The 26,644-nt window shown below is 40.1% G+C and overlaps 3 protein-coding genes and 1 long non-coding RNA gene across 6 annotated transcripts in view; 2 read left to right on the top strand and 2 right to left on the bottom strand.

The window, feature by feature from the left end:
• Positions 1-1,073: 1,073 nt before the first annotated feature.
• Positions 1,074-5,201, bottom strand: LOC141288240 (platelet-derived growth factor receptor-like protein). The gene is made up of 6 exons (XM_073820353.1): positions 5,007-5,201; positions 4,475-4,778; positions 4,240-4,391; positions 2,976-3,269; positions 2,714-2,853; positions 1,074-1,753 (listed from the first exon to the last, which is right to left on the bottom strand). The coding sequence occupies exons 1-6, from the start codon at positions 5,062-5,064 to the stop codon at positions 1,535-1,537; spliced, it is 1,167 nt and encodes a 388-aa protein (XP_073676454.1). The 5' UTR covers positions 5,065-5,201; the 3' UTR covers positions 1,074-1,534.
• Positions 3,120-8,557, top strand: LOC141288241 (uncharacterized). Its single transcript, XR_012339643.1, has 3 exons — positions 3,120-3,248; positions 4,504-4,626; positions 8,429-8,557. It is a non-coding gene; the product is annotated as an uncharacterized lncRNA (long non-coding RNA).
• On the bottom strand, positions 6,252-14,104 carry LOC141288239 (cationic amino acid transporter 2-like). 2 transcript variants are annotated; one of them, XM_073820351.1, is made up of 13 exons: positions 14,025-14,104; positions 13,183-13,249; positions 11,356-11,725; positions 11,078-11,233; positions 10,813-10,978; positions 9,796-9,929; positions 8,418-8,640; positions 8,205-8,341; positions 7,941-8,043; positions 7,734-7,864; positions 7,459-7,625; positions 7,258-7,366; positions 6,252-6,571 (listed from the first exon to the last, which is right to left on the bottom strand). In XM_073820351.1, exons 3-13 carry the CDS (start codon positions 11,717-11,719, stop codon positions 6,435-6,437), a joined length of 1,827 nt encoding a protein of 608 aa, XP_073676452.1. In that variant the 5' UTR covers positions 11,720-11,725; positions 13,183-13,249; positions 14,025-14,104; the 3' UTR covers positions 6,252-6,434. The 2 variants fall into 2 exon arrangements, with proteins under 2 accessions (XP_073676452.1, XP_073676453.1); XM_073820352.1 differs by having other exon boundaries at positions 11,078-11,505; positions 14,025-14,098.
• The window catches only part of anxa6 (annexin A6), a 27,236-nt gene continuing 12,186 nt past the window's right edge, over positions 11,595-26,644 (top strand). For both annotated transcript variants that reach the window (XM_073820348.1, XM_073820346.1), the window contains exons 1-7: positions 11,595-11,734; positions 12,761-12,929; positions 16,306-16,655; positions 17,801-17,852; positions 25,704-25,788; positions 25,886-25,980; positions 26,063-26,176. In XM_073820348.1, the coding sequence (XP_073676449.1) occupies positions 17,844-17,852; positions 25,704-25,788; positions 25,886-25,980; positions 26,063-26,176 (303 nt within the window). In that variant the 5' untranslated portion in view covers positions 11,595-11,734; positions 12,761-12,929; positions 16,306-16,655; positions 17,801-17,843. The remainder of the gene's footprint in view (positions 11,735-12,760; positions 12,930-16,305; positions 16,656-17,800; positions 17,853-25,703; positions 25,789-25,885; positions 25,981-26,062; positions 26,177-26,644) is intronic.

Here is a 26,644-nt window from a genome sequence, read left to right as displayed (position 1 = left end):
ATTGTAGGTTCCAATAGATAATAAAAGGATAGTAAACACTTAAATGCTTTTTAAATGTGATTTTTGGCTGTGGGACAGCAGTTTGGACCAATTCTGGAGAATGGCTCATATACATTACATCAAAATAAGACTTTAATAAAAGTTAAATATTAAAAAACTGAACACAAGTTCACAAATAAAATATATTGTTTAAATTGTTACTGCTTTGAGTCTCCTTCATTTCTGCTGTTTATCTGTATATGTGATTTGGAGCAGAAATGAAACGTGAAGCTGTGCTTTGTAAGAGCTGCATCAGCTTTATACATTTTTTATACAGATAATGCATTACCAATGGGAACGAACAGAAGAGAATGATCAAAGAGGTGTATCCTGAGTTCTGACATCCGGTTGTTATAATTATTCAGAGACTCTCACTCACTCATATATCTGGCCTCCAGACCTCCTTATACTGAATACGACTGACAGCACCCTGTCATTACCGCTCCTCTCCACTCACTCTGATGGCTGTAGCCTCTGGGCACACACCTGAGTGCACACTGCATACTTCCTGTCCTTTGAGGATAGAGGAGAGACATCCTGAATGGTTTCATTTCAGGAACCGTAAATGAGTGAAAAGAAATTAGCTTCTGGAGAATCTGGTGCATTAAGAAATTTTAACCCTTAGAGCCCCACTTGTAGCACAATTGCAACACATGTTCAAAAAGGAATAGTTCACCAAAAAATGAAAATTTGCTTAAATGTATTCGCCCTCAGGCCATTCAAGATGTAGATGAGTTTGTTTCTTCTTTAAAACTTCATCAAAAAATCGAGCATTTCACCACTTGCTTACCAGTGAATCCTATTGAATGGGTGCTGTCAGAATGAAAGTCCAAACACTTGAAAAATACATCACAAAAATCTACTCCGGCATACTTAAAACCAACGTTTTAACCAATTTCTGTGGTTGTTTTTACCACAGCGTTCCTGTTTTAAATAGCGTAAATATGTCGCCCTCTGCCGGTAAAGTTAAAGCAGTGGCATTTCCAGGATTCAGTGGGTTGCACAAACAATGGCTTTATTCAACAAAAGCTGTCATTATTATACTGTGTTTTATTTGTATAGTATGAAAAAATAGTATGTAGGTACATCATTCAAAAGTGTACAATATTAGAAATGTGTTAATAGCCTAATAGAGACTAAGATGGATACATAACCATCTTTCCATTTTTTGTTTATCCATTTATACCAGCATTTCTAGTTGCATGTTTGATTGTCATATTTTAATTTTGTCTGTGCTCAAATTACATTTATATTCTGATATATACAGTATACAATCCCCTATGCTTTCTTGCCATAGGGGCAGTGAAACAATAGTAATGCACACACAGTACTATGTAATCTAAGCCCTTTTTCCGCTTTGCTCTGTTGCACCCGACTGTCTCAGAAAGAAAAAAACATCTTCTTTGAGGATCATCCTGGTTATTTTACAGCCATAGGATGTTACAGCTATATCTGACTGGCATGCTCCATTTCTGTAAGATTTCTCTGAAAGACTTCATGGTTTCTTAGGCTTGGAGGTGGTTTGTGCTGACTGCACTTTGACTGTGGTTGATGCAGATCTTGAACCCTCTAGGTTCTGAGCTGTGCAGGTGTATGTTCCATGGTCGACCTCTCTGACCTCGTCCACCAGCAGTATCGTCTGAGCTCTCTGTCGGTTCTGTCCATCCACCTGCACTGTCTGCACACTGTCCTGGGTGTGCAGTGGACGCCCAATCTGATAATAAAAATTATTATTAAAAACAAATACTTAATAGATAATGGAAACATAATTCAATTTAATGTCAGATTATGTTCTGATACAAACAAAATGTTAAATATACTTATAGGGAACCCAGGGTATTAAGACTTGTATGGCTTAATATAACGTAAATGATGTCTCTTACTGAAATAAATAGTAGAAAACCCATGAAAAATGTACATTATTTAAAAAACCACATTGTTTTATACATATTTTGGACTATGGGGGCGCCATTATTTTAATTATGTAAAATGGCACTACCTGTTTCAATTTTCTCCTCAACACAACTCAGAATAAGCAACTCAGAAAATAAAATACTGATACGATGCCACATGTGCAGCTTTTGTTTGTAATTTTCAGTTGAAGTGCAACAAGAGAAGCGATGTAAGTCTTAACTGCTTTCCTAGCGATAAAAAGAGGATAAAAGAATGGGAAGATGCCTGTGGACAAATAAAACTTCCTAAAGACCAGCGTCTTTGTTCTCTCCACTTTAGCCCTGATGTCTTTACTAGACCACAGATACTGAAAAAGCTTACAAATGGCAAAGACAAGAAACACTAGATAAGATATGGCAAATTTGGATGAGGTCAATACTTATATCCATCACCACCTGTAAGCTCTTTCAGTAACTGTGGTCATCGTTTCAGTATTTTATTTTGCGAGTTGTTGTGTTGCATTAAAAATACCAATAGGTAGCACCAGTAGCTCACCAAGTCCAACCATTTCACATCATCAAAACAATGATGCCCCCATAGTCCAAAATATATAGAGAACAATTTGTTTTTTAAGTAACGTAAATATTTTATGGGTTTTCTACTACATATTTCAGTAAGAGACATCATTTACATTATTTTAAGCCATACAAGTCTTAATACCCAGGGCTCTGTTTAAATATTGTGAGGTTGTGTCTAATTTCTGTCTTATCTCTGGTCTAACCTTTTGTCCAGGATATTCCCAGGTAAAATCCACCACCACGTCCTGCTCTCCTATCACAGTACATGACACCTGGAGATTATGTCCCACTGCCACAGTGTCGGAGGAGGCCTGGATCGCAGGTGACGGAGGAGCGGCTGGATCTGCCAGGGTATACAGACATTCTGAAATAATTTCTGAAATTCTGTAGTCTGTGTATATGGTCCCATGCTTATGTACTGCTTTCAGTTTGCTGTTGTGTGTTAACTCCAGAGGAAATACTCACAGTTGACATAGATGAGCATGTATTTGGTTGAGCTCTGGCGAAGATTTCCTAGGTTTGCTACACAGTACAGAGATCCAGCGTGATACTGCTTCGGTCTGTGGATGGTGAAACCCTTCTTGACGTCAAAGGAGATTTCTCGTCCATCCACCTTCACCTCCATTGGAGGAAATTCCCGGTGTAAAGTCACCTTTACTAGTGGAGAAGTCACCTGACAGGGCAGGATGGTGGGCCAGTTAGTGCGAAGCTGAATGACCTCGTAATAGTCAGCAGAAGGTACAAACAACTCCTGAGGGTCTAAGAGAGAATTGTGACGTTAAAATACATGTTATTTTTTATTTAGTACTGACCTGAATAATATATTTCACATAAAAGATGTTTACACATAGTCTACAAGAGAAAATAATATTTTAATTTATAAAAATGACCCTGTTCAAAAGTTTACATACGCTTGATTCTTAATACTTTGTTGTTACCTGAATGATCCACAGCTGTTTTTTTTTTTTTTTTTTTTTTTTTTTTTACAGCATTTTTGTGTATTTGAACCGTTTCCAACAATGACTGTATGGTTTTAAGATCCATCTTTTCACAGTGAGGACAACTGAGGGACTCATATGTAACTTTTACAGAAGTTTCAAATGCTCACTGATGCTCCAGAAGGAAACAGTGCAATAAGAGCTGGGGGTTGAAAACTTTTTGAATTTGATCATGGTAAATGTAACTTATTTTGTCTTCTGGGAAACATATAAGTATCTTCTGTAACTTCTGAAGGGCAGTACTAAATGAAAAATATGACATTTAGGCAAAATAAGACAAATGTACACATCTTTATTCTGTTCAAAAGTTTACACCCCCGCCCCTTAATGCATCGTTTTTCCTTCTGGAGCATCAGTGAGCGATTAAACCTTCTGTAATAGTTGCATATGAGTCCCTCAGTTGTCCTCAGTGTGACAAGATGGATCTCAAAATTCTGAAGTCATTGTTGAAAAGGGTTCAAATGCACAAAAATGCTGAAAAAGAATTTGTGAGACAGATTTTTCTGAACAACAGCTGGAAGTTTTAACTGTTCAGGACTAAGTAAAACATTTGAACAGGTCAGTATTAAGTAAAACGTAACATTCATTTTGTCATTTTGGTAAAATAATTAACATTTTACAGATTGCAAGGTGTATGTAACTTTTGATTTCAACTGTACATGTCCTAGTTTTTTTTACCTTTAGAATAATATAATTTGCACTCTGTTCATCACCTTACATTTTCATATTACCTGTGAAAAAGATGAAGACTTTGACACCTTTGTCATACTGTTTTCTACAGTCTTTGTCCTCACAGTACATTGGATAGCAGGTGAACTCCCCTGTATCTGCCGCTGTTGTATTTGCCAGAATCAGTGTGCCATAACGTTCATGCTGAACTGTCCTGAAAATACAGATTTAAAAACAACTGATTAATTGAACGCAATCTAATGCAATAACAGATTTAATGTCTCCTTCAGCTCATACCTGAGTCTTCCTTCATCATCCTCTTCCAGATACGCAGGAACAGCCCACTGGACAGGATTTCCTTTACATCTCAGCTCTAACGTATCACCTGCTTGAACAGTCAGCATGTCCCCAACTTTCTGGAACCTTCCCTTGTTTACTACCTGAGTGAGGTATGTCTGAGCTTCTTTAGTGGTCTCAGGGGTGGTTTTCACTTTAGGTTTGGAAGCAGGAGTCTTTCCTGATGTCTTCCCAGACCTGGACTTGCCATTTGGTTTCTTCTCAGCTTTGGTCTTCGAGTCAGGTTCAACCTTTTGGCACATGCCTGTTTTTCATGTGACAAAGCATTCTAAAACCATTCAACACTGTTGAAATGTAATTCAAAACTAACTCAAATTTAACTTAAGCATTTTATATGCAAATTTTGATAAATGTTTACATGCATTGCATTAATACATGCTTTATACAGTTATATTGTTTTCCCCTGTTTGCATTACTGAGAATCATATCTACATAATGTACAATGTGGCCTCCTAAGAGGAAAGATACTCACCAAACTGAATGATCAAAAGAGAAACAAGAAGAGCAAATAGCACCACTCTCCACTTCATGGCGGAGAATATTCACAGCAACCACAAACAAACTTTAGTTCACTTTGGTATACCTTCTTAGGTCTTGAAGATACATGCACAGAAGGCAGAAATAGAAAGGTAGCAGGAGAGGAAGAACCAAGTGTGTACAGTGAGGGGTCAGATGTTTACCAGAGTCACACGAACACCCTAAATTCCTCTGGTTACACTCAATGGATCCTTTCTGTGTTCATTCTACCAATCAGGGTCTGAGGAGAGCTGGCCATCCAACTGAAAAAGCAGCCGGTGTTTATTTAGCTGTAAAAACTCAGAGGCGTCAGTCTAAATTCTACTCTGTAAAAATTCTTGTCACAAGGCAACTTGTAATTACTAAAGACTTGGTGGTAAATGTAATGTAATTGATCTGCAAATATGTACATGTCAGTGTTATGCATATTTGCATTATATTACATTAACTTTGGTTAAACGATATATAAATATAAGCTAAAAATGCTTAACTAAGATACTAGCAGCCTGTGAACTCATTGCCCGGTATTTGCTGTGGAATGACTCGGTTTTCTGAGTTTCTGTTTGATTTAATAGTTCAGATCTGATTAATGTAACACAGGTCAGGTAGGATCTTGTGAATGGCACTATTGTTCTTTTGTGCCCTCAAAGTTTAAAGTAAGATTAAAGTCCCTTAAGGGCACATCAGTTCACTCAGCAAATCCAAGGATCAGCTATTTTCTAGTCATGCAAGTCCTAAATACTTTACCGAAATGTCCAAAACTTTATTTTCCAAGCTTACATTTTATTACATAACTCTGACAATGTTGATGTCAATTTTCTTTATTTAGCTCAAATCTTAATGCTTAACTAATATAATTTTTTCCCCCATCCAACTAATGCACAGTTACAGTATTTGGGACCGTTTTTTAAATTATTAAAGCATTTTCTCCAACCGTAAACTATTGTCCAAATGTTTGGCTCAGTATGCGGCTTTTTTATACTTTTATTCAGAAAGAATGCATTAAATTGATCAAAGGCAACAGAATAGACATTTAAAATGTTAGAGGTAGTGTCAGTAAAGACTGGAGTAATGGTTGCTGAAAATTCAGCTTTGCCATCACAGCAATAAATTACATTTCAAAGTATATTCAAATAGAAAACTAATTTTAATTGTAATATAATTTCACAAAATTGTTTTTTATCAAATACATGTAGCCTTGGTGAGCATAAGACACTTTAAAACATAAAAAAAAAGTACAGACACCATACTTAACAGTAATGTGTAATTTAATAAAAAAAATGTCATGTTCAATACAAAGATTCAGTATTATGTATTTATTATAAAAAGTATAAAATGACAGATTATTTCACAGCAAATATGATAAAAGCTCTGGTAAAAAAAGCTAGAAAGAACTTCTTGCTGGACTTGGTCCATCTTTATCGGATTTGGATTCAATGGTTTCAATGGTGACCTGACTGCTGAGTAACCTTTGACGCTGGACACTGTTCCTCACTCCATATCCAAAGTAGATAAGAAATCCTAAGCAGAAAAAGACACATATTTACATATTTTTAAAGGAAACACCAGGTATTAAGACTTGTATGGCTTCAGAACACAACTCAGAAAATAAAATACTGATCCAATGCCACATTCTACAGCCTTTGGTTGTAATTTTCAGTCCAAGGGCAACAAGAGAAGCAATGTAAGTTTCCTAACAATAAAAAGTGGAGCAAAGAATGAGAAGATGCCTGTGAACGAATAAAACTTCCTAAAGACCTGCGTCTTTGTTCTCTTCACTTTAGCCCTGATGTCTTTGAGGCTTTTAGTAGACTACAGCTCTCAAACGGCAGAGATAAAAAAACGATAGATACCATCCTGACAGAATGTAAACCACTGAAGGAGTTTCTCAACATAGATTTCACTCGGACTTCTTGTGTGAAACTTACATCCATTGTGACCTGTAAGCTCTTTTTTAGTAGCTGTGGTCATCGTATGAGTATTTTATTTGCAGTTGTGTATTCTGAGTTGTGTTGCAGTAAAAATGGCAGCAGGCAGCTCAACGAGTCCAAAATATTTATAAAACATTTAAAATTACATAAATCTTTCATGGGATTTCTACTACATATTTCAGTAAGTTATATTAAGCCATACAAGTCTTACTACCCAGGGATCCCTTTAAATATGGGTTTGACTTTCAGCAACATTTCATATTTTGCACTGCATACCCCCAGCCATCCACACAGCATAGCGGATCCAAGTGTCTCCTCCCAGTTGAACCATCAAATAAATGTTTATGAACACACTTACAACCGGGAGTAAAGGCAAGAACGGTACCTGCGGTCACAGAAATTATGAGATTTTATGAGAATTCTTTTTTCTTTTTTTGAAAGACAATTATGTTGCTTTGGTATAAGTATTTTGCTTACCATGAAAGAAGCTTTGGTTGGGTTCTGGGGTTGCCTCCAGATAATAAAAACCGTGAGTATCATTATGATCAGGAGCACAGTTACACTTACAACACTCCAGATCTCCAGAACCAACAAAGATCTGATAGCTTTGCTTATCAGCAGTGACAGAATAAGCACCAACACAACTGCAAAATCAAAGATATGAAAGATGTTTTACTGATATTGCTGTATAATGGTCCAAGTGGTCATGTTTTTCAGTATTTCTGTGGAATTTACTAAGGTTTTCTACATACCAAGAAAAACTGTGCAAGTTGTAACAGTGTTTGAAGTTTCACTGGTAGGGTACGAAGGGGGTTTCAAAAACCCAAACGTCGAAGTTGTGGGAGTGCGCAAATCATTTTCCTCTGAAGCTGTCTCTTGATACCTTGAAAGAAACCACTTTTAGCTTCAAAGATTTGCATCATGGTGTTAGAAGGGAAGAGTGGAGCTGGGAATACAACCTTAGTATGAGAATACAAATAGCCACAAGTGTGTAGGAGAAGAGCGTTCCAATCGACATCATATCAACCAGTGCCTTCAGGTCAAATAAAAGAGCCATTATTGCTGGAATAAAGCAGAGCACATGATTTCCAGGGCTTTTGTATTTTGTACAAAAGCTGCTGACTTTTTTACCATTCATCTTATACAGAGAAAAAAACCCTAGTCTTATGATTCAGCTTAGTCTGTCATATGTAAGAGATGAAAACACACACTTGTACACTTACCCGCCACAGTGCCAGAGGACAGTGTGGCCACCACTGGACTCTGCCGTAAGCTGACTTTATGCAATGATTTGAACATGAGTCCATCTCTGGCCATGGCAAACAGGACACGGGGCATTGGAAACATGGACCCCAAGAGACTGCGGATGAAGTCAAATGTCTGTAACTCATCCAATACATAACAGAGATTCAAATCTCAATTTGTGACTCTTTTACCTTGTTGACAGAGCACACAGGGACCCGACTGCCACAACATACTTTGCAGCACCCCAGCCAATGTAAGCAAAGGCCACAGGCAGAGGACTCTGAACGCTGAGTCTGTAGTATGGCATCATCAAAGTGAGAGCAGCCGAAACACCAAAGTACGCCAGGAAACAGATAAGCAGAGACGCCACGATACCCACAGGTATTGACTTCTGGGGGTTCTTCACCTCCTCGCCTGGAAAATCAGTTTAAAAGCATGACCTTCTAATGATAACATGCACTTTTAAAAGTTTAGGAAATCTTGAGAAGCAAATAAGTATCTTAGAATGATGTCTAAATATAATCATAATAAGTAAGGATGCTGAAAATAGCTTTGCCATCATAAGAATAAATTACATTTGAAAATATATTAAAACAGAAAGCAAGTATTTTAAATATCACTTTTTTACGAGAGACTACAAGAAAAAACTTTTTAAAAAATTACTCATTATTATAGAATTAGTTTACTCCAGAATTCAAATTTCATGATAATTTACTCACCATTATGTCATCCAAGATGTTCATGTCTTTCATTCTTCAGTCGAAAAGAAATTAAGGTAAAAAAAAACATTCTAGGATTTTTCTCTATATAGTGGACTTCAATGGGGATCAGTGTGTTAAAGGTCCAAATTGCAGTTTCAGTGCTGCTTCAAGGGGCTCTATACAATCCAAGCCAAGGAATAAGGATCTTATCTAGTGAAATGATTGGTCGTTTTCTTAAAACGATAAAAATTTAATCACATTGACGTAGGCGGAAATACTGAAGTGATTACAAAGCAAACGTGCAAAGAAAGTCCAATGCTTTTTTTTCCGAAAAATGTAAAACTACAATGTCAGGCGATTTTGAAGTTGGAAGAGAAAATAAGATGCTGTTTTTCACCCTATCCTACCTTTTTGAACCTAATTACACAGACAAAGAACTAACCACGCATGACTTTTCCAACGTGATTACGTAATGCATAAAGTTGTGGACATGCATCGCAAAGCTAGTGCAAGATGAGCATTTGTGGTTAAAAAGTATATTCATTTTTATATTAAAAAAAAAAGACTGTTTCGCTAGATAAGACCCTTATTCCTGGGGTGGAATTGTATAGAGCTTTTTGAAGCTGCATTGAAACTGCAATTCGGACCTTCAACCCACTGATCCCCATTGAAGATCTTATTGGAAATGTGATGGCTAATTACTGTATGGAGAAAAATCCTGGAATGTTTTCCTCAAAAACCTTCATTTCTTTTTGACTTAAGAAAGAAAGACAAACATTTTGGATGACATGGGGTTTTGTAATTAGGAAATTGTAAAAGGAAATTGTAATTCAGGAGTAAATTAATCTTTTAATGTTTTCAGATTTACCTGTAGTTGCAATGCAATCAAAGCCAACAAATGCATAGAAACATGTAGCTGCCCCGGCAAGTGTTCCTTCGAATCCAAATGGAAAAAAGCCACCTACTCCGTACTCAGTGGTGACGTTGGTGGATGTTAGGTTTCTTTCATTAACAAAAAAGAGAGGCACTTTTAGAAAAGAACTGAGGATGGTTGAATTTACAATAGCATGCTAGCATACTAATCCTACTATTTTTGCCATAGTAGTAAGAGTGGTATGCTAGAGTAGATAGATTTAGCATTTTTAAAAGTTTTGGCAAACATTTAGCAGTCATATCAAATAAGTCAAGAAAGACTAAAAATACAACTGACTTTATTTTTCCAATGCAGTAGATTGTATATTATACTAAAATCTGCCTACTGTATATGCACAATATATGTACTATATACGGCATCAAGTAGTATACTAGTATTCTATACTGAACATACACAGATCATTTTAAAGAAATAGTTCACTCACAAATTTACATTTTGTTAACTTTGTCAATTTAGTTAATTACTCACCATCTTGTTGATCCAAACTGCAAGACATTCGTTCAACTTTGAGAAACAAATTGACATATTTTTGATGAAATCTGATACATTTCTGACCCTGCATTTACAGTAATTTACAGTACACGTTCAAGGCCCAGAAAGGTAGCAAGGACATCGATATACAAGTCAATATGACGTCAGTGGTTTAACTTTAATTTTATGAAACTACGAGAATATGTTTTGTACGCAAAGAAAACGAAATTAACAACTTTATTCAACAGCTTCTCTTCTTGGCTATCTTTTCAGTTGTTTTGCTCTCTGTGCAGGGTCAGAAAGCTCTCAGGCTTCATAAAAATATTTTAATTTGTTTTCCGAAGATGAACAAAAGTCTTAAAGGTTTGAAATGACTTGAGGGTGAGTAATTAATGACAGAATTTTCATTTTTAGCTGAATTTTTCCTAGACTGAAAGTAATACACTAAATAAATAATAAATTATAAATAAATTAACATACTCATGCTTTGCTGTTGTATTCAGGATGATGTCTTCAGTGATAAACCAGTTCTGTAGGTTTCCCTTGATGAAGCCAGCGATGATGACAAACACCAACACCAGTATATTAACACTTGTAAATACCTTGTTGACTGTGGTTGATTCTTTCACGCCATAAGCAAGAAGACCTGTGAGAAAAATACAGTACATAATTGTCTAAGCCTATGCCATAGATGGTAAACACAGAATAATAAACTAGACTTTGTGTGATTAGTATAGTAAGATACCAGAGAGTAGCATTATGAGACCAGCTGCAAAGAAGTCTGGGTAGGCTGCCAGCCCAGGTAGGTCCATAGCTGCATATTTGCTAAAATAATTAGCCATCACATTTCCAATAAGATCATCCAATGTACCACTCCATGCCCTGGCCACACTTGATGTGCCTAAACCAAGAGAAAGCTCTGTTAGTACTTAATCTATGACTCCTTCAATCAATCAGTCTGTCTGTCTGTCTGTCTGTCACCATTATGCTGAACTTTTTAATAGGCCTTTGATTTCTATTTACCAATGACGTAAGACAGTAGTAAATTCCATCCTGTGGTGAAAGCCCACACTTCTCCCACAGTCACATAACTGTAGAGATATGCAGAGCCGGTCTTAGGAACCCTTGCGCCAAACTCGGCGTAGCAGAGTCCAGCAAAGATAGAAGCTAAAGCTGCAATGAAGAAGGAGATGATAATACTTGGTCCAGCCAGGGTCCGGGCCACCTCTCCAGAGAGCACATAAACACCAGCCCCCAAGGTGCTGCCCACTCCCAAAGCCACCAGATCTAAAGTTGTAAGACAGCGACGAAAAATGGAGACCTCTCCCTCTGGTTCCAGGGGCTTTCTACGGCACAGGCCCCTCAGGAAAGAACGCATCGACTGCATTTTTGGCTGTTATATGTGAGTAAGTGGAAAATGTCAAAGGTTGAAAAGTTATAAAAAATGGTTAATGGTATATCCAAATATTTTAAAGGGAACCCTGGGTATTAAGACTTGTATGGCTTAATATAACATAAATTATGTCTCTTCCTGAAAAATGTAGTAGAAAACCAATGAAAGATTTATGTTGTTTTAAAAAACCACATGATTTTGGAAAAGAGAGAAAGAAGAAATGAATAGGAAGATGCTTGTGTATGAATAAAAACTTCCTAAAGTCCTGCGTCTTTGTTCTCTCCACTTTAGCCCTGATGCTTTTGAGGCTTTTGGTAGGCCACAGATACTGAAAAAGCCCACAGAGACAAGAAACAAGAAGCGCTAGATGCCATCCTGGCAGGATGTAAACATGCCGATGCTTGTCATGACGCCGCAGCCACTTCTCAGCGTCAATTTCATGTGATATCCAGGGGCGTTTAGACTCCTTGTGAGGAAAATCGATAGTACGGCATTTGGGTTAAGCCTACACTGTAAAAAGTTTTCACCAGATTCAACTTAAAAGCTTAAGTTCAGCAGCTGCCTTAAAATTTTAAGTTAAATCAGCTTAAAACTACAAGTCATTTGAACTTATTACACTAAAAATGAGTTGATTTAACTTGTGAGTTAAAATAACTTAAGTTGATTCAACTTAAAATTTTAAGGCAGCTGCTAAACTTAAGTTTTTAAGTTGAAACTGGTGAAAACTTTTTACAGTGTACGCTTATATCCATCGCCACCTGTTAGCTCCTTCAGCAGCTGTGGTCATCATATCAATATTTTATTTTCAGAATTGTGTATTCTAAATTTGTTGCAGTAAAAATAGATACAGATAGTGCCAGTTGCTCAATGAGCGCAACCTTTTCATGTCATATTGACTATGGGTTTTCTATTAGGTATTTCAGTATAGAGACATCATTTGCATTAATGGAATTTGCTGAAAATGTACTCAACCTCGGGACATCCAAGTTGTAGAGTTTGTTTGTTCTTACAAACATGCAGCTTTTCGCTTCACAGGATATTTATTGATGGACTGAACTTGAGTGGATTAGCAGTTTGGACTCTTATTCTCATGGTACCCATTCACTGCAAAGGATCCATTTGTGAGCAAGTGATGTAATACTATTTTTCTCTAAATCTGTTTCGATGAACTAACAAACTCATCTACATCTTGTATGGCCTGAGGGTGAGTACATTTTCTGCATATTTTCATTTGCGGGTGGACTATTTCTTTAAACGAATGACTTTGTCCTGCATCTTTCATTAAGCTAAAATTTACTTTTATCATATCAAATGTCATTTTTAATATAATTTCCATACTATTGTGTCATTTGACAACTAATCTGGATTATGCTCAGTAATCGCCCTAAAAAATAAGCAGTTTTTAATCCTTCGCATGTTGGTCATTTATTCGTCAATTCATTTTTCCTTCCATTTACCTTATCACAATGCCGTCATGTTTTCAAGAGTATTGAGATGTTTTTCTTTGCTTCTTTCCTTTGAAACCTTATATAAAGAAAAAAAACACAGATCTCTAATTTAAGAATAAACACATACCTGATATCCATCACTATTTTTGAGACACAACTGATTTTTAATCAAATTAATTACATTATGAATAAAAACGTAATAGATCCAATTTGATTTATTAAATGATTAAAAAACCCTCATTTTATAGGCCACATCTTTTCATTGATGCATTGTTTCATACAACAGAAATGATGCAGTCAGGTGTCCTTAATTTTCTACTGCATCACTTATCCTCTTCTGAACTCTAGACAGAAGCCTGGTCTGTGGCTCCATGAGATAGTAATGAAGAAGGATAGACAAAGCTGCCTTCATGACTCTTTGTATGGTGGCTTTCTAAAATCTGCCAACAGGAGATTTACAAGCCATCCTAATCCTGCGAGGAATCTACTGCTGCATACTGCATTCTATAGCAATGGTCACATGCCAGAACGCAGTGTTGCAAAAACTTATAATACTGTAAAAATGACAAATTTCTCTTGCAAATATTTATGCAATAATCTGTTACTTGTTAAATTACATGCATTATTTTATGTTTTCTAAAATGCATGTGAACTAAAGCAAGATTTGTAATATTTTCCTTATTAGTTAATTAAATTATTTTCACATTTATTTACACCTGCTTTTGCACTGAAAATATGCACTGAAGTAATGCATAATCCTAAAAATAATACCTAATACCTATAATGACTAAATAGTTTTCAAAAACATTTCTTGGTGCATTTAATTAGTAAGTAAATGTTTGTTTCTCTACCTTAATTGTGTCCAGAGAAGTTTGCTGTTATCTTCGTAATAACCATCTAAATCCGTCCTTTTCACACTAATGAAGCCAAATGATTTTTACAACAATATATACAAGAGTGGACTGTTTGACCCACCCACTCAATGGCATTAGCAACAAAGTAGCCTTTCTTTCAGCATTTCTCACTGGCCCCATAATGTGCTCATAATTGCAGCCAAGGCACAGGGTGAGGATAACATTCCATGTTGAAAACCAAAGAAAGATCTGTTGCATTGCTGTGAGGTTACGATGACTATTTATCTCAGCAAATATTCACACAATAAAACAGGAGATTGTTTCATACAAGAAAGAAACAGGACATTCTTATTTAATAAACAATTTCAACAAACAGTTCACTTTCTGTACACTAGATGGCAGACCAGCTTTGCCATATCCCACTGTTTACTGACTAGTGACTACAAAGAAATCAGGGCTTAGATGGTGACCTTCATGATTTATAGTGCAGAAAATGAACACATTTAATAATGCTTGTTGTGACCCCAGAAATTAAATCATGTTTTACAAATAACTGTAAATAAGTGTTAGACAATAGTTAAATCATTCTGTGAGTCTAGAGAAATGACAGTCTATTTAAGGAGAAAAGTTTACTGTAAATGAGCAGTGGCTGTATCAGTCCCCTCTCCCTTCATTCTGCTCTACTATGCTGTTCTGATTTGGATTCCTCACCCTCTTACCGGAATGACCGAAAGGCTCAGACAAAAATAGCCCTGTCACAATCTCACGCCAAGCCAGACATGATCAGCCACTGGATACTAAGAGCCTGTCAGAAAACACTCTCTGCTTTTCTCTTAAAGTTTATTCATAAGACACTGTGTTTGACTTAGTGGCTGCATTTCAAACTGTATCGGAGTGCTTCATTAACAATTCATATAAACAGTTTAAAGGATATGTCTCTGGCTAAAAATGGGCCAGAATGTATTTCCAAGCAATGTGCAATTCCTGAAGTGTATAATATATGTTTGTATAATACACATACAGATGAAGTCAAACGTTTACATACACTTTGCAGAATCTGCAAAATGTTAATTATTTGACCAAAATAAGAGGGATTATACAAAATGCATGTTATTTTTTATTTAGTACTGACCTGAATGAGATATTTAACATTAAAGATGTTTACATATAGTCCACAAGAGAAAATAATAGTTGAATTTATAAAAATGACCCAGTTCAAAAGTTTACATACACTTGATTCTTAATACTGTGTTGTTGCCTGAATGATCCACAGCTGTTTTTTTTTTTTTAGTGATAGTTGTGCATGAGTTCATTGTTTTTCAGCATTTCTGTGTATTTGAACCCTTTCCAACAATGACTATATGATTTTGGGGGATTCATACGCAACAGAATGATGCATTTAGGACCAGGGGTGTAAACTTTTCAACGGAATGAGGATGTGTACATTTTTCTTCTTTTGCCTAAATATTTTATTTTTCATTTAATACTGCCCTTCAGAAGCTACAATGATACTTACATGTTTTCCAGAAGACAAAGTAAGTTAAATTTACCCTGATCTTCAAATTCAAAAAGTTTTCACCTCCTGGCTCTTAGTGCATAATGTTTCCTTCTGAAGCATCAGTGAGTGTTTGAAGCTTCTGTAATAGTTGCATATGAGTCCCTCAGGTATCATCATCCTGTACATGCTAAACTTGTAACTTATATGCAAATATGTTAAAATGTACAAATTAAAGCACATTGTTTTTAGAGAAAGCACTATACACCGATTTTGAAGAAGCTTTTAGCCATTTATTTACTTCGATTCTTTAAGTGATTCTAATCAAAAAAGGAACCTTGATAGTTGATCACGTAGATATTAAAGGTGCATTTAGTATTTGTTTAGGCTGCTTTTAGCTGCCTTTTATTTGTCCCAAAAGTAACAGTGGTTTTGAGATACTGCCAGTTATTGGCTCAGCTCTTGATGTCCCAGCAATGTACTTTCAGGTTTAACGTTTTTATAAAGCAGCTAAAATATTTTACTATATAAAGAAAACTATGTAAACTGCATGCCACAGATGATCATTTGATGCCAACATGGCCGCTGCCATGATAGAGCAACCCATTTCATATTGAATAACGTTTAATTCCCAATTTGATTAAAATTTTCAGTGTTAAATTTAAATATTTTATAAATAATAATAGATATAAATGTAATATTTATTATATGATATATTTAATAGAATGTAAAACTTTGCTGAGCACATCTTAACCTCACAAATACTATGTACTTGTTTTTCAGATACTCGTCTTGACTCAGGACCATACAGGATCCACAAAAATGCTGCATATGCAGATCAGGAGGTGCACTGCAGATAGTAGCCTGCTGACTGAAAAAATAAACATTGGACACCATAGTAATCCCATTCCTCAAGTCATTTGTGAGAAGTGACTATCACAACACGTCAGCCGTGGACATTACCTCATAACTGGTTATCCCGAGCTAAATACTGCGTGCAGTTTGCGCCGCATACTGGCATACGTTGCGTCAGAGAAGAACAGCTGATACTTGCGTGGACGTTCCTTAGCCAGACCACTGACAAGAGACAACGGACCACCGTCAACCGGAGCTAGAGACTCCTTGTGATTGAGGTAAAATGTTGCTTTTGCTGTTATTATTATTATTTGTAGCCATTTTAACGTATGGATTAACAAATAGCGGCACTTTGGTACAACATATTGTAGCAGACAAATGCGCATTTCATAGGCAAATGCTACTACTTTATTAAATTTAGCGCTCACAGTTGCGTTTACTTTGTTTTCTACTATCACACAACTTTATATAGACACTTAAGTTTTTAGAATAAACACGTGTGATGATTGAAAATGTAAAAAGTTGATTATAAAGCATATATAGTAAGGTTATGATTGTAGTAGCCTAAACGTCTTTCTATGTTATATCAGATCAGCTGAGAATAGTTTTCATTCATTTTTTAATTTCATAATAATTTGTAGTATTGCTGGTTGGGTGGGGCTGTGTGAATGTCTTTCTCAGACCTTGGATGTGTTCCTGACTCAACCAGACAGAGAGACATGCCTATTTTTGGACTCCGCTGACACACACTGACAATTTTAAACATTGAAAAGTGCCTTTTTCTAATTTTATTTTTAGTTTAGAAAAGTCTTCAGAATCAGAATGCAAAACCATTAATGCTTACACAGCATATAAGAAGAAGCAAGAAATGTGATGAATTGTCATTGTGCAGTAACAGCTTGCATCCTTCGGATGTTTTGTGCACAAGTTTGGCATTAAAAACTCCATTGGTCCACTGCAGCCAGAACGTTATTCCATCTCTGAGAGTTCCCTGTTCTTTATTTTCCTCATTATGAGGTAGTGAAAGAAAGCATAGTATAGTTCACCGGGTGGAGCCAAGAGTATCCTGTGGAAAATGTGGCACATACCCTCAGCATTTAAATCTATAGGGAGTAGAAATGGTTTGAATTAAGGGAAAATTTTAGAGCATTCCTATGTGATTAAAGAAAAGCCATAAAGATTGAACATTTGGATACTTAGGAGTAAACCTATGGAAACATTCATAGTCGATTTGCTTCAGAAGCAATGTATTTTATATACACTGCATGTAGAGGTCTCTGGAAAATGTATCTAACATAGTTTTCATTGCTTACTGTAGACATAACTCAGTTTCTGAAAGTAATGAACTGCCATTTCGTCTTTAATCATACACAAGCTATGGAAATGCTAACATTAATTTGCTTCTTCTTACTTTTCTCTCCAGGTTCAAGACTATCATTCCACTGACAACCAGCAACTGATCAAAAATGGGCAAAGTAAGACAAAACTTTTACATCAAGTTGTCTCCTTGCTTAATGCTGTTGCAGCATTTGCATTTTGATCATGTAGGTTGAAAAAATGGCCACAAAGGGATCACCTCTGCCTCCTATCTCATGTTAACGAATCTCGTTTTCCATCTATTGTAGTTCAGGGAGTATAGGATATCACAGTTTTCTTTATGGAATCTCAGAGCTCAATGAATTGCTCATTAAAAAATTAGATCTGTTGAGAACACAATGCCACATGTAGACCTGTGGTGACTCAGTGGTCTTATTTCTGAGTTATTTCATTTTTAATATCTTGCTTACATATCATTTTTAAATAGGTAGTAGCAAAACCCTATAACCATGCAGAGGATAAAGCAGTATAGAAAATGGATTGATGGGTAGCAGAAAACTATCAAAGTAAAGCACACTAATAATTTATTATATATTATACATTATATATTAGTAGTGCTTGTGAAAATGAAGCATTACGGTTGCTATTGCTCTTATTGGGAATAAATCTCTAACCCTTAGTATTAAACCTAATTTGTGCTATGCACACCATTAATACCTTAAATTATTGAGGAGAGGTGAGCTATAACTCTTATAAGTGCTCAAAATTTACAAATGCAGAAAAACAGGAGAAAAAAACTCATGGAATTAAATTCTGAGGGGGACCATACTGGCAACATAGTGAAAACCATATAGCGATGGTTTCTACTTGCCATATGCTGAGGAGTTTGCCATTGATGTGAAGCACAGTAGCAATCACATTTTCTTATGAAAAATCTAGTTTACAGTATCTTGCTATATTTTGTTTATAAGTTTATAAGCTATATTTCTCAAAAAATCACTATTGGTTTCCACTACAAATACCATGAGAGTTTCACTACATATTTCTGAGAGTTTAAAACGTCTTGCCACTACATTAAATGGCATAAAGCATTTCTTATAATATTGTAGAAGTGTGCCTGGCCGGATGTTTGTTTGCAGAGATCGGTGTTGCTAGGGGTCTGTTGCTGTAGACGTGGAACCCTACAGCTGCTGTGTTGAGCGATAGCTGCTGGACAGACCTTGAGCATGTGCACAGAAGTATGAGGGGGAGGACTCTGGCTCTGTGCCCTATAAGACACGCCAACAAGCCCAATATAATAGGGAATAATTGTAGGGAGATGATGAGTGCGGGGGAGCTCTGAAAATGCACAGTCATGTAGCATTTATACCCTGTCAGATGTGAGGTCTGCAGCTCTCTGAAGGAGAACGAGCCCTCTGTAGATTCAATAGGCTTGAAAGTGTAAGGTTACAGACATTTAAGTCGCATTCTGTCTCTCTCTCACACACAAACTGACTTTTGCTGCTGAACATAACATACAGCTGCTTCACTGACAGGTGTCAGCTGTCCACTCTATAGTCCCGCTTGGGTTTGGACTAAAGGCCAGATGAGGGAGAGCCTGATTGTTGGTGTAAGATTACATTTTGGAATTGTATAAACACATGTAGCCTACCTTGTCCCACCCATGAGCAACTTAAAATACATTTTTGAGTTCAGAATAGTGTGTGAGACTAAATGTTTATCTACTGTAAATGCACTGCAAAAAAAAGGTCTTTATCAGTATTTTGCTTTGTTTTCTAATGTCCAAACATCCTTAAAATAAGGATGAATTAACTTTAGAAGATATGATTTTTACATACACTACCTTTCAAAAGTTTTGAAAGAAATTAATACTTTTATTCAGCAAAGATGCATTCAGTTGATTGGTAGTGACAGTAAAGACTTACATTGTTACAAAATATTACTATTTTGAAAAAAGATGTAAATCATATAATAGCACAGTTTACTCAAAAACGTTAAGCAGTACAACTGTTTCTGACATTAATGTATAGAAGAAATGCTTCTTGAGCACCACATTTGTGTATTAGAATGATTTCTGAAGGATCATGTGACACTGAAGACTGGAGTAATGATACTGAAAATTCAGGATTGCCATCACAAGAATATATTATATATAAAAAATCACAATATTACTGTTTATACTCCATTTTTTCTTCAGATACTCTACCTGTCAAAAGTTTTTGAACAGTAAGGTTTTTAATGTTTTTTTAAAGAAGTCTCTTCTGCCCACCAAGCCTGCATTTATTTGAGCCGAAGTACAGCACAAACAGTAACATTTTGAAATATATTTACTAACGTTACTACTATTACTATATATTCATTCACTCATTTAATGCATAGAAGAACAGCGTTTATCTGAAATAGATATTGTAGCCGGGCGGGGAATAGCACGACAGAACAACAGACTTTAGTGAGCGTTTATTGAAAACAGTGCAGATGTGAAGGAGATAATACGGGGAATGGGCGATGTGGCGTCTTCTGTGCTCGGTGTCTCGTGAATCCTCTATCCTTTGGTGCTCTTCAGTGACTGTGGCCAGTGAGGGGTGGGTGCAGAAACGTGCGGTCACCCCGAGTGAGAAGGTCCAGGGACGGTGCGGCCCAATCGTCACGGCGAGTCTGCGGAGAGAACGATAGAGAGAGACGGTAAGCGTTTCAGCTCTTCGGAGAAGCTTCTCACCCTTCTGTCCTTGGGAGTTTGCTTATAAAGGGGATCTCGCCGTGATCGATTGGTCCGTGCTGAGTGTGTGCAGGTGTTCCTGATGAGTTGCCAGGGCGACGCTGATTGATCCTCGGGACTCCCGCCACACCCCCCCCCCCCCCCCAAGCGACGTCCTGGTTCTGGAGGAGAGAAGAAAAAGGGGAGACCGGGGGTGGGGGGGAAGTGACCCCTGACAGACCTGCATATGCTGCCCTGGACCGAGAGAGCCCGTCTGCGTTGGTGTTGCTGGCGCCGGCTCGGTGGTGCACATCGAAGTGAAAGTCCTGGAGCGATAGGAACCACCTTGTGACTCTGGCGTTCTTGTCTTTTGCTTGGGCCATCCACTGCAGGGGAGCGTGATCTGTAAAGAGAGTAAAATGTCGACCCAGTAAGTAATATTTCAGCTCCAGGACTGCCCACTTGATGGCGAGGGCTTCTTTCTCCACGGCCGCGTATTTCCTCTCGGCCTGGGACAGCTTACGGCTGATGTACACGACAGGATGCTCTTCTCCCTCCTGGACCTTGGAGAGCACGGCTCCCAACCCCGTGTCGGAGGCATCCGTCTGGAGCAGGAAGGGACAGCTGAAGTCTGGAGCTCTCAGGACGGGTTCTGTGGTCAAGGCTTCCTTAATGCGTGTAAAGGCCCTCTCGGCGTCATCACTCCAGCGGACCCGCTCTGGCTGTCCCTTCCTGGTCAGGTCCGTCAGGGGGGCGGCTATAGAGGAGAAACTGGGGATAAAACACCGGTAATAGCCCGCCAACCCCAAGAAGGCACGTACCTGGGTCTTGTTGATGGGTCGGGGGGCGTCCAGGATGGCTTTCACTTTGTTCTCTTGCGGTCGTACGAGTCCCCTCCCGACCGTGAACCCCAGGTACCTTGCTTCGTTATAGGCTAGGTGGCACTTGCGGGGGTTGGCAGTCAGCCCAGCCCGACGGAGCTCGGACAGCACCCTGCGGAGACGCTCCAAATGGTCCTCCCACGCCTCCGAGTGGATGACGACGTCGTCAAGGTACGTCGCCGCGTAGGTCTGATGGGGGCGAAGGACCACATCCATGAGGCGTTGAAATGTTGCGGGTGCCCCATGCAAGCCGAAGGGAAGGGTCCGGTATTGCCAGTGGCCAGACGGAGTGGAGAAGGCTGTCTTTGGTCGAGCTTCTGCAGAAAGGGGGACTTGCCAATAGCCTTTTGTCAGGTCGAGCGTCGTAATATACCGGGCCCTTCCCAGGCGCTCCAGGAGTTCATCCACTCGGGGCATGGGGTAACTGTCGAAGGCGGAGACTTCATTTAGGCGCCGGTAGTCATTGCAGAAGCGCAGGGTGCCGTCCGGCTTCGGGACGAGGACGATCGGGCTGGACCAGGGGCTCCGGGATGGCTCAATTACCCCCAGTTTGAGCATTTTTTGGACCTCCTGCTCTATAGCCTGCCGGCGGGCCTCTGGGACTCGATAGGGCCGTTGCCAGACAACGACGCCTGGAGGGGTATGGATGTCATGGGAGAGGACGTTAGTCTGGCCGGGGGTGTCGGAGAAGACATCTTGGAACTGACCGACCAGGTGCCGCAGCTCCGTCTTCTGGGCGGCCGAGAGGTTAGGGTTGGCGTCCACAACCGCGGGCTCTTGGACGGCCAGGGCGGCCACTTGGTCTCGGTCCCCGACCCATTTCTTTAGCAAGTTGATATGATACAGTTGTACTGCTTGTCTTCAGCCGGGCTGTCTTACCCTGTAGTTCACCGGGCCGACTCGTTCCTCCACCGTATAGGGTCCTTGCCACTGTGCCAGGAACTTACAGGCTACGTTGGGGACCAAGACCATTACCTTGTCACCTGGCTGGAACTCCTGCGGTTGGGCCGCCCGGTTGTACAGACGTTGCTGGGCTTGCTGGGACTTCACCAGATGTTCCCGGACTAATGGCATGACGCGGTCGATTTTGATCCTCATATCTTGCACATGCTCAATGACGGTCCGGTAGACTGCCGGCTGCTGCTCCCAGGCCTCTCGGGCCACGTCGAGGAGACCGCTGGGCTGTCGTCCAAAAAGGAGCTCAAAGGGGGTGAACCCCGTGGATGCCTGGGGTACTTCTCGGACTCCAAATAACACATAGGGGAGGAGGAGGTCCCAGTCCTTCTTGTCCTCTGCAGCTACTTTCCGCAACATCTGTTTTAAGGTCTGATTAAATCTCTCGATGAGCCCGTCGGTCTGAGGATGGTAGACTGATGTGCGTATTTGTCGTACCTTCAGCAGCCGGCAGAGGTCAGCCATTAGCCGGCACATGAAGGGCGTTCCCTGGTCGGTCAGTATCTCCGACGGTAGCCCCACCCGGCTACACAGCAGGAACAGCTCCCGGGCGATGGCTTTGGCGTTGGCTTGGCGTAGCGGAACGGCCTCTGGATACCGGGTGGCGTAGTCTACAATGACGAGAATATGCTCGTGGACCCGGCCAGACCTCGGCAACGGCCCTACGATGTCCATCCCGATCCGCTCAAAGGGCACCCCAATGATGGGTAAAGGGATGAGTGGGCTGGGGGGAGGTTTCCGCGGGGATGTCCGTTGGCATGCTGGGCAGGCCTGGCAGAACCTCTTGACTTCTGCTTCGAGTCCTATCACGGATACGTTGCACGGTATTCTGGGCGCCCAGGTGTCCAGCCATGGGGTGAGCATGCGCCAGCTCCAGGACCGTCTCGGTTTTTCCCTTGGGGACAACAAGAAGACGTTTTACCTCCCCCCGCCGCTCCGCGACACAGTACAGCAGACCGTTTTGCAAGACAAAGTGTGGGAGAGGGTGAGGGGCCGGAAGGACCTCCTGGCCTTCGAGGACACGTACTTGCCGCCAGCAGTGTTTCAGTCTGTCGTCTTCCTTTTGGGCTCTTCCAAAGTCTCCCCCACCCGTAACCTGCTGGAAAACATCATGGAAAAGGTTAGTATTACGGGCGGGGGACTCACCCTCTCTTCCACTGTTGGATGTCAGCAGGCTGTGCGGGCTCTCAAGACCCCCGCGACGGTTGGCGGCGTGGACGCCGGCGTGGACAGACGGGCTGTGTGGCTTCGGCTAGGGCGGCCTCCAACCCCGGCCAGTCCCGTCCCAGTAGCAGCGGCACAGGTAGGTCCTTGAGAACGCCGACCTCAAGAGTCCAGGCTTGACGACCTTTGTGGAAGGTGAGTAAATTAGTAAATACCTGGCGGGTATCCCCGTGGACACAAGTAATTGGCATTACGGCTTTGGGACTAGGCCGGGGTTCCAGCGTGCCGGGTCTTGCTAGAGACACGGCACTTCCTGAGTCCAGTAAAGCTCGACAGCGGCGACCTTGAATTTTCACCGTGGTCGTCGGGGCTCCACGGGGGGAACCACACAGCCCGCCATCCAAGGCTTCACAGGCGGAGATGGAGGGTCCGTGGGCATCGGTTCGTCGCGGGGGCTGGACGGTCTGCGCACTGGCCGTGGGATGCCCTCTGGCGGCCGTCGCTCCTGGGGCACCCTCCGGGGAAAAAGCGGCGCTCGCTCCCCGGCCTCCCGATGGTAGGTAGCGTCCGCCAGTTCGACCGCGCTCTCAGCATCCGGTCAACCACTACCCGCTCGGCGACTTGGGAGGGGGATGGCGAGTCTTCTAGCAGCCAGTGTTCGGCTAACCGCATCAGATCGGCGACTTGGGTGCGTACTGGCAACCGCGCTTTGAACTCCCACTCATGGAAGCGCTGAGCGGCGGTGGTCGCTGACAGCCCTAAGCGACCTAAAATTTCTCTTTTCAGTTCGTTATAATTACTTTGAGAAGACGCAGGTAATGAGAAGTAAGCACGCTGAGCTTCCCCCGAAAGCAACGGTGCCAGTATTGCAGCCCAACTACCTCTAGCCCAGCCCTCTGTGCGAGCGACTGACTCAAACATCTTGAGGTAAGCCTCAATATCATCATCTGCGGTCAGCTTGGGTAAGAGCCGAGCGGCAGTGACGCGGGGATCAGGTAGGGGAACATGTTGAGCAGCTGGTAGTCGTAGTTCTGCTAAATAACCTTGAATTTGGCCATGTTGTTCTATTAAAAGCTCAAAACATTGTTGCTGGCGGACGCTAACCTCTACCAGCTGTTTCACAAGGTCCTCCATTTTGCCGGGGAGGAGCGTGCCTGAAAAACAGAAAAAACCGGAAGTGAGAAACGAGGCAAGATGGCGGTGTAAACAAAGAACGTCTTGTTCGTCGGCTTCCCAGGCCCGTCACTTGCCCGCATTCTCCACCACCTTGTGGCCGGGCGGGGAATAGCACGACAGAACAACAGACTTTAGTGAGCCCCGGAGGGTGCGTTTATTGAAAACAGTGCAGATGTGAAGGAGATAATACAGGGAATGGGCGATGTGGCGTCTTCGGTGCTCGGTGTCTCGTGAATCCTCTATCCTTTGGTGCTCTTCAGTGACTGTGGCCAGTGAGGGGTGGGTGCAGAAACGTGCGGTCACCCCGAGTGAGAAGGTCCAGGGACGGTGCGGCCCAATCGTCACGGCGAGTCTGCGGAGAGAACGATAGAGAGAGACGGTAAGCGTTTCAGCTCTTCGGAGAAGCTTCTCACCCTTCTTTCCTTGGGAGTTTGCTTATAAAGGGGATCTTGCCGTGATCGATTGGTCCATGCTGAGTGTGTGCAGGTGTTCCTGATGAGTTGCCAGGGCGACGCTGATTGATCCTCGGGACTCCCGCCACAATATCTTTTATAAAAATGATAAATATCTTTATCATCACTTTGGATCAATTTAAAGTGTCCTTGCTAAATAAAAGTATTAAAAATGATACTGACTCCAAGCCTGACAAAACCTTTTTATTTTTAGAAAAATGTTGATCTTTGGATCTTTTGCTGTATTTTGGGTCAAATAAATGCAGGCTTGGTGAAGCAGAAAATACCTTAAAAAACATCTGAAAATCGAAAAATCAAAAACTTTTGACTGGTAGTGTAAATGCAAAATTGTGTCTGTCTAAGATTAGTTTCTTGTTTAAGCAAAAACCTCACTGAATTTATGCTTAAAGAAAGAAGAAAAAAAAGATTTGGGAAAGAGCATTTAATTCAAGATATATTCTTTGAAAATAAGTCTTATTGTATGCAGTTTTGATTGAAGTAGTTTTATCTTGTAATATGGTTATGTTTTGATGTTTAGGTAAAATTGTTTGGCTTTCCTCTCATGATGATGGAGGAAACATTTTGAAAGTTTATTATTCATTGGGTTTGATAAGATTAATCTTGCAACTCTTGGTCTTCACCGTTCAGTAAAAACAATGACTAAACATCTATATTTTTTTCTTACAGGAATTCAGAGGTACAATTGCAGATCACCCTGACTTTGATGCGGGCAGCGATGCAGAGGCCCTCTATAATGCCATGAAAGGCTTTGGTGAGTGACTTCTCATCTATAGATGTTTCATGTTAAGCCAGTGGCTGCTGGGAAACGTCCATATGATCGCTTAAATGTATTTTCTATTGTGTCACAGGAAGTGACAAGGAGGCCATCTTAGACCGGATTACCTCACGAAGCAATGCTCAGAGGCAGGATATCCGTGCTGCATACAAATCACAATATGGGAAGGTAGTGGAAAATCTCTGGCAAGCATTCTGTAAATGGATAAAAGACTTGAAATGTGCTTGATCAAAAATACATTATTTTACAGGATTTAATTGATGATCTGAAATACGAGCTGACAGGGAACTTTGAACGTCTGATTGTGGGTTTGATGAGACCTCCAGCCTATCATGATGCCAAAGAAATCAAGGATGCCATTAAGGTTTGTAAGAATCTAGATGCTTTTAGAATTGCTATATCTATGCTATAGCTATGCTTGGCTGATTGAATTGTACTGTAAAGTTCAAATGCATGGCTTGCACAGATAAATGTATTCAGATAGATTTGTTATGCTGTATAATTTAATTCTGTCTTTTAATATTTTCTTAAAATATATTGAATTATAATTAATGTTTTTTTCAATATTGTAATAAAATGGCTACAGAATATGTGGTCTATACTATATATATCTGTCAATCAGCTAAACAGAACAGAATAGTGACTAACAACCTCATCTCTAAGCATTATTCATTAAAAGACCAATTACAGTATCAGCTATATTCTCTGTTATTTACTGCATGTTTTGTCCTGTGAATCTATTTTGCTGTTGCTATCATTAGGAATCGGTAAGTGATTTTCCTTAATTAACTAGGCCTTTCTTTAGATACTATTAACCATTTCATGATCTGTA

This window comes from Garra rufa, chromosome 16, assembly GCF_049309525.1.
Source record: "Garra rufa chromosome 16, GarRuf1.0, whole genome shotgun sequence".
In the NCBI taxonomy this organism is placed as follows: Eukaryota; Metazoa; Chordata; class Actinopteri; order Cypriniformes; family Cyprinidae; genus Garra; species Garra rufa.
This window is presented reverse-complemented; position numbering and strand designations above follow the sequence as displayed.

Bases quoted from the DNA above. Each gene is read 5' to 3' on its own strand.
- LOC141288240 (XM_073820353.1), bottom strand. From the start codon at position 5,064: ATGAAGTGGAGAGTGGTGCTATTTGCTCTTCTTGTTTCTCTTTTGATC. The intron at 4,392-4,474 runs GTATGAGCTGAA...CTGTATTTTCAG, and splicing joins GATGATGAAGGAAGACTCAG to GACAGTTCAGCATGAACGTT. The intron at 1,754-2,713 runs GTTAGACCAGAG...TTTTATTATCAG, and splicing joins GGGAATATCCTGGACAAAAG to ATTGGGCGTCCACTGCACAC.
- LOC141288239 (XM_073820351.1), bottom strand. From the start codon at position 11,719: ATGCAGTCGATGCGTTCTTTCCTGAGGGGCCTGTGCCGTAGAAAGCCC. The intron at 8,342-8,417 runs GTAAAAGAGTCA...CTTCATCCGCAG, and splicing joins CTGTGTGCTCTGTCAACAAG to TCTCTTGGGGTCCATGTTTC. The intron at 7,865-7,940 runs GTTGTATTCCCA...GTTTCTTTCAAG, and splicing joins ATTTGTATTCTCATACTAAG to GTATCAAGAGACAGCTTCAG.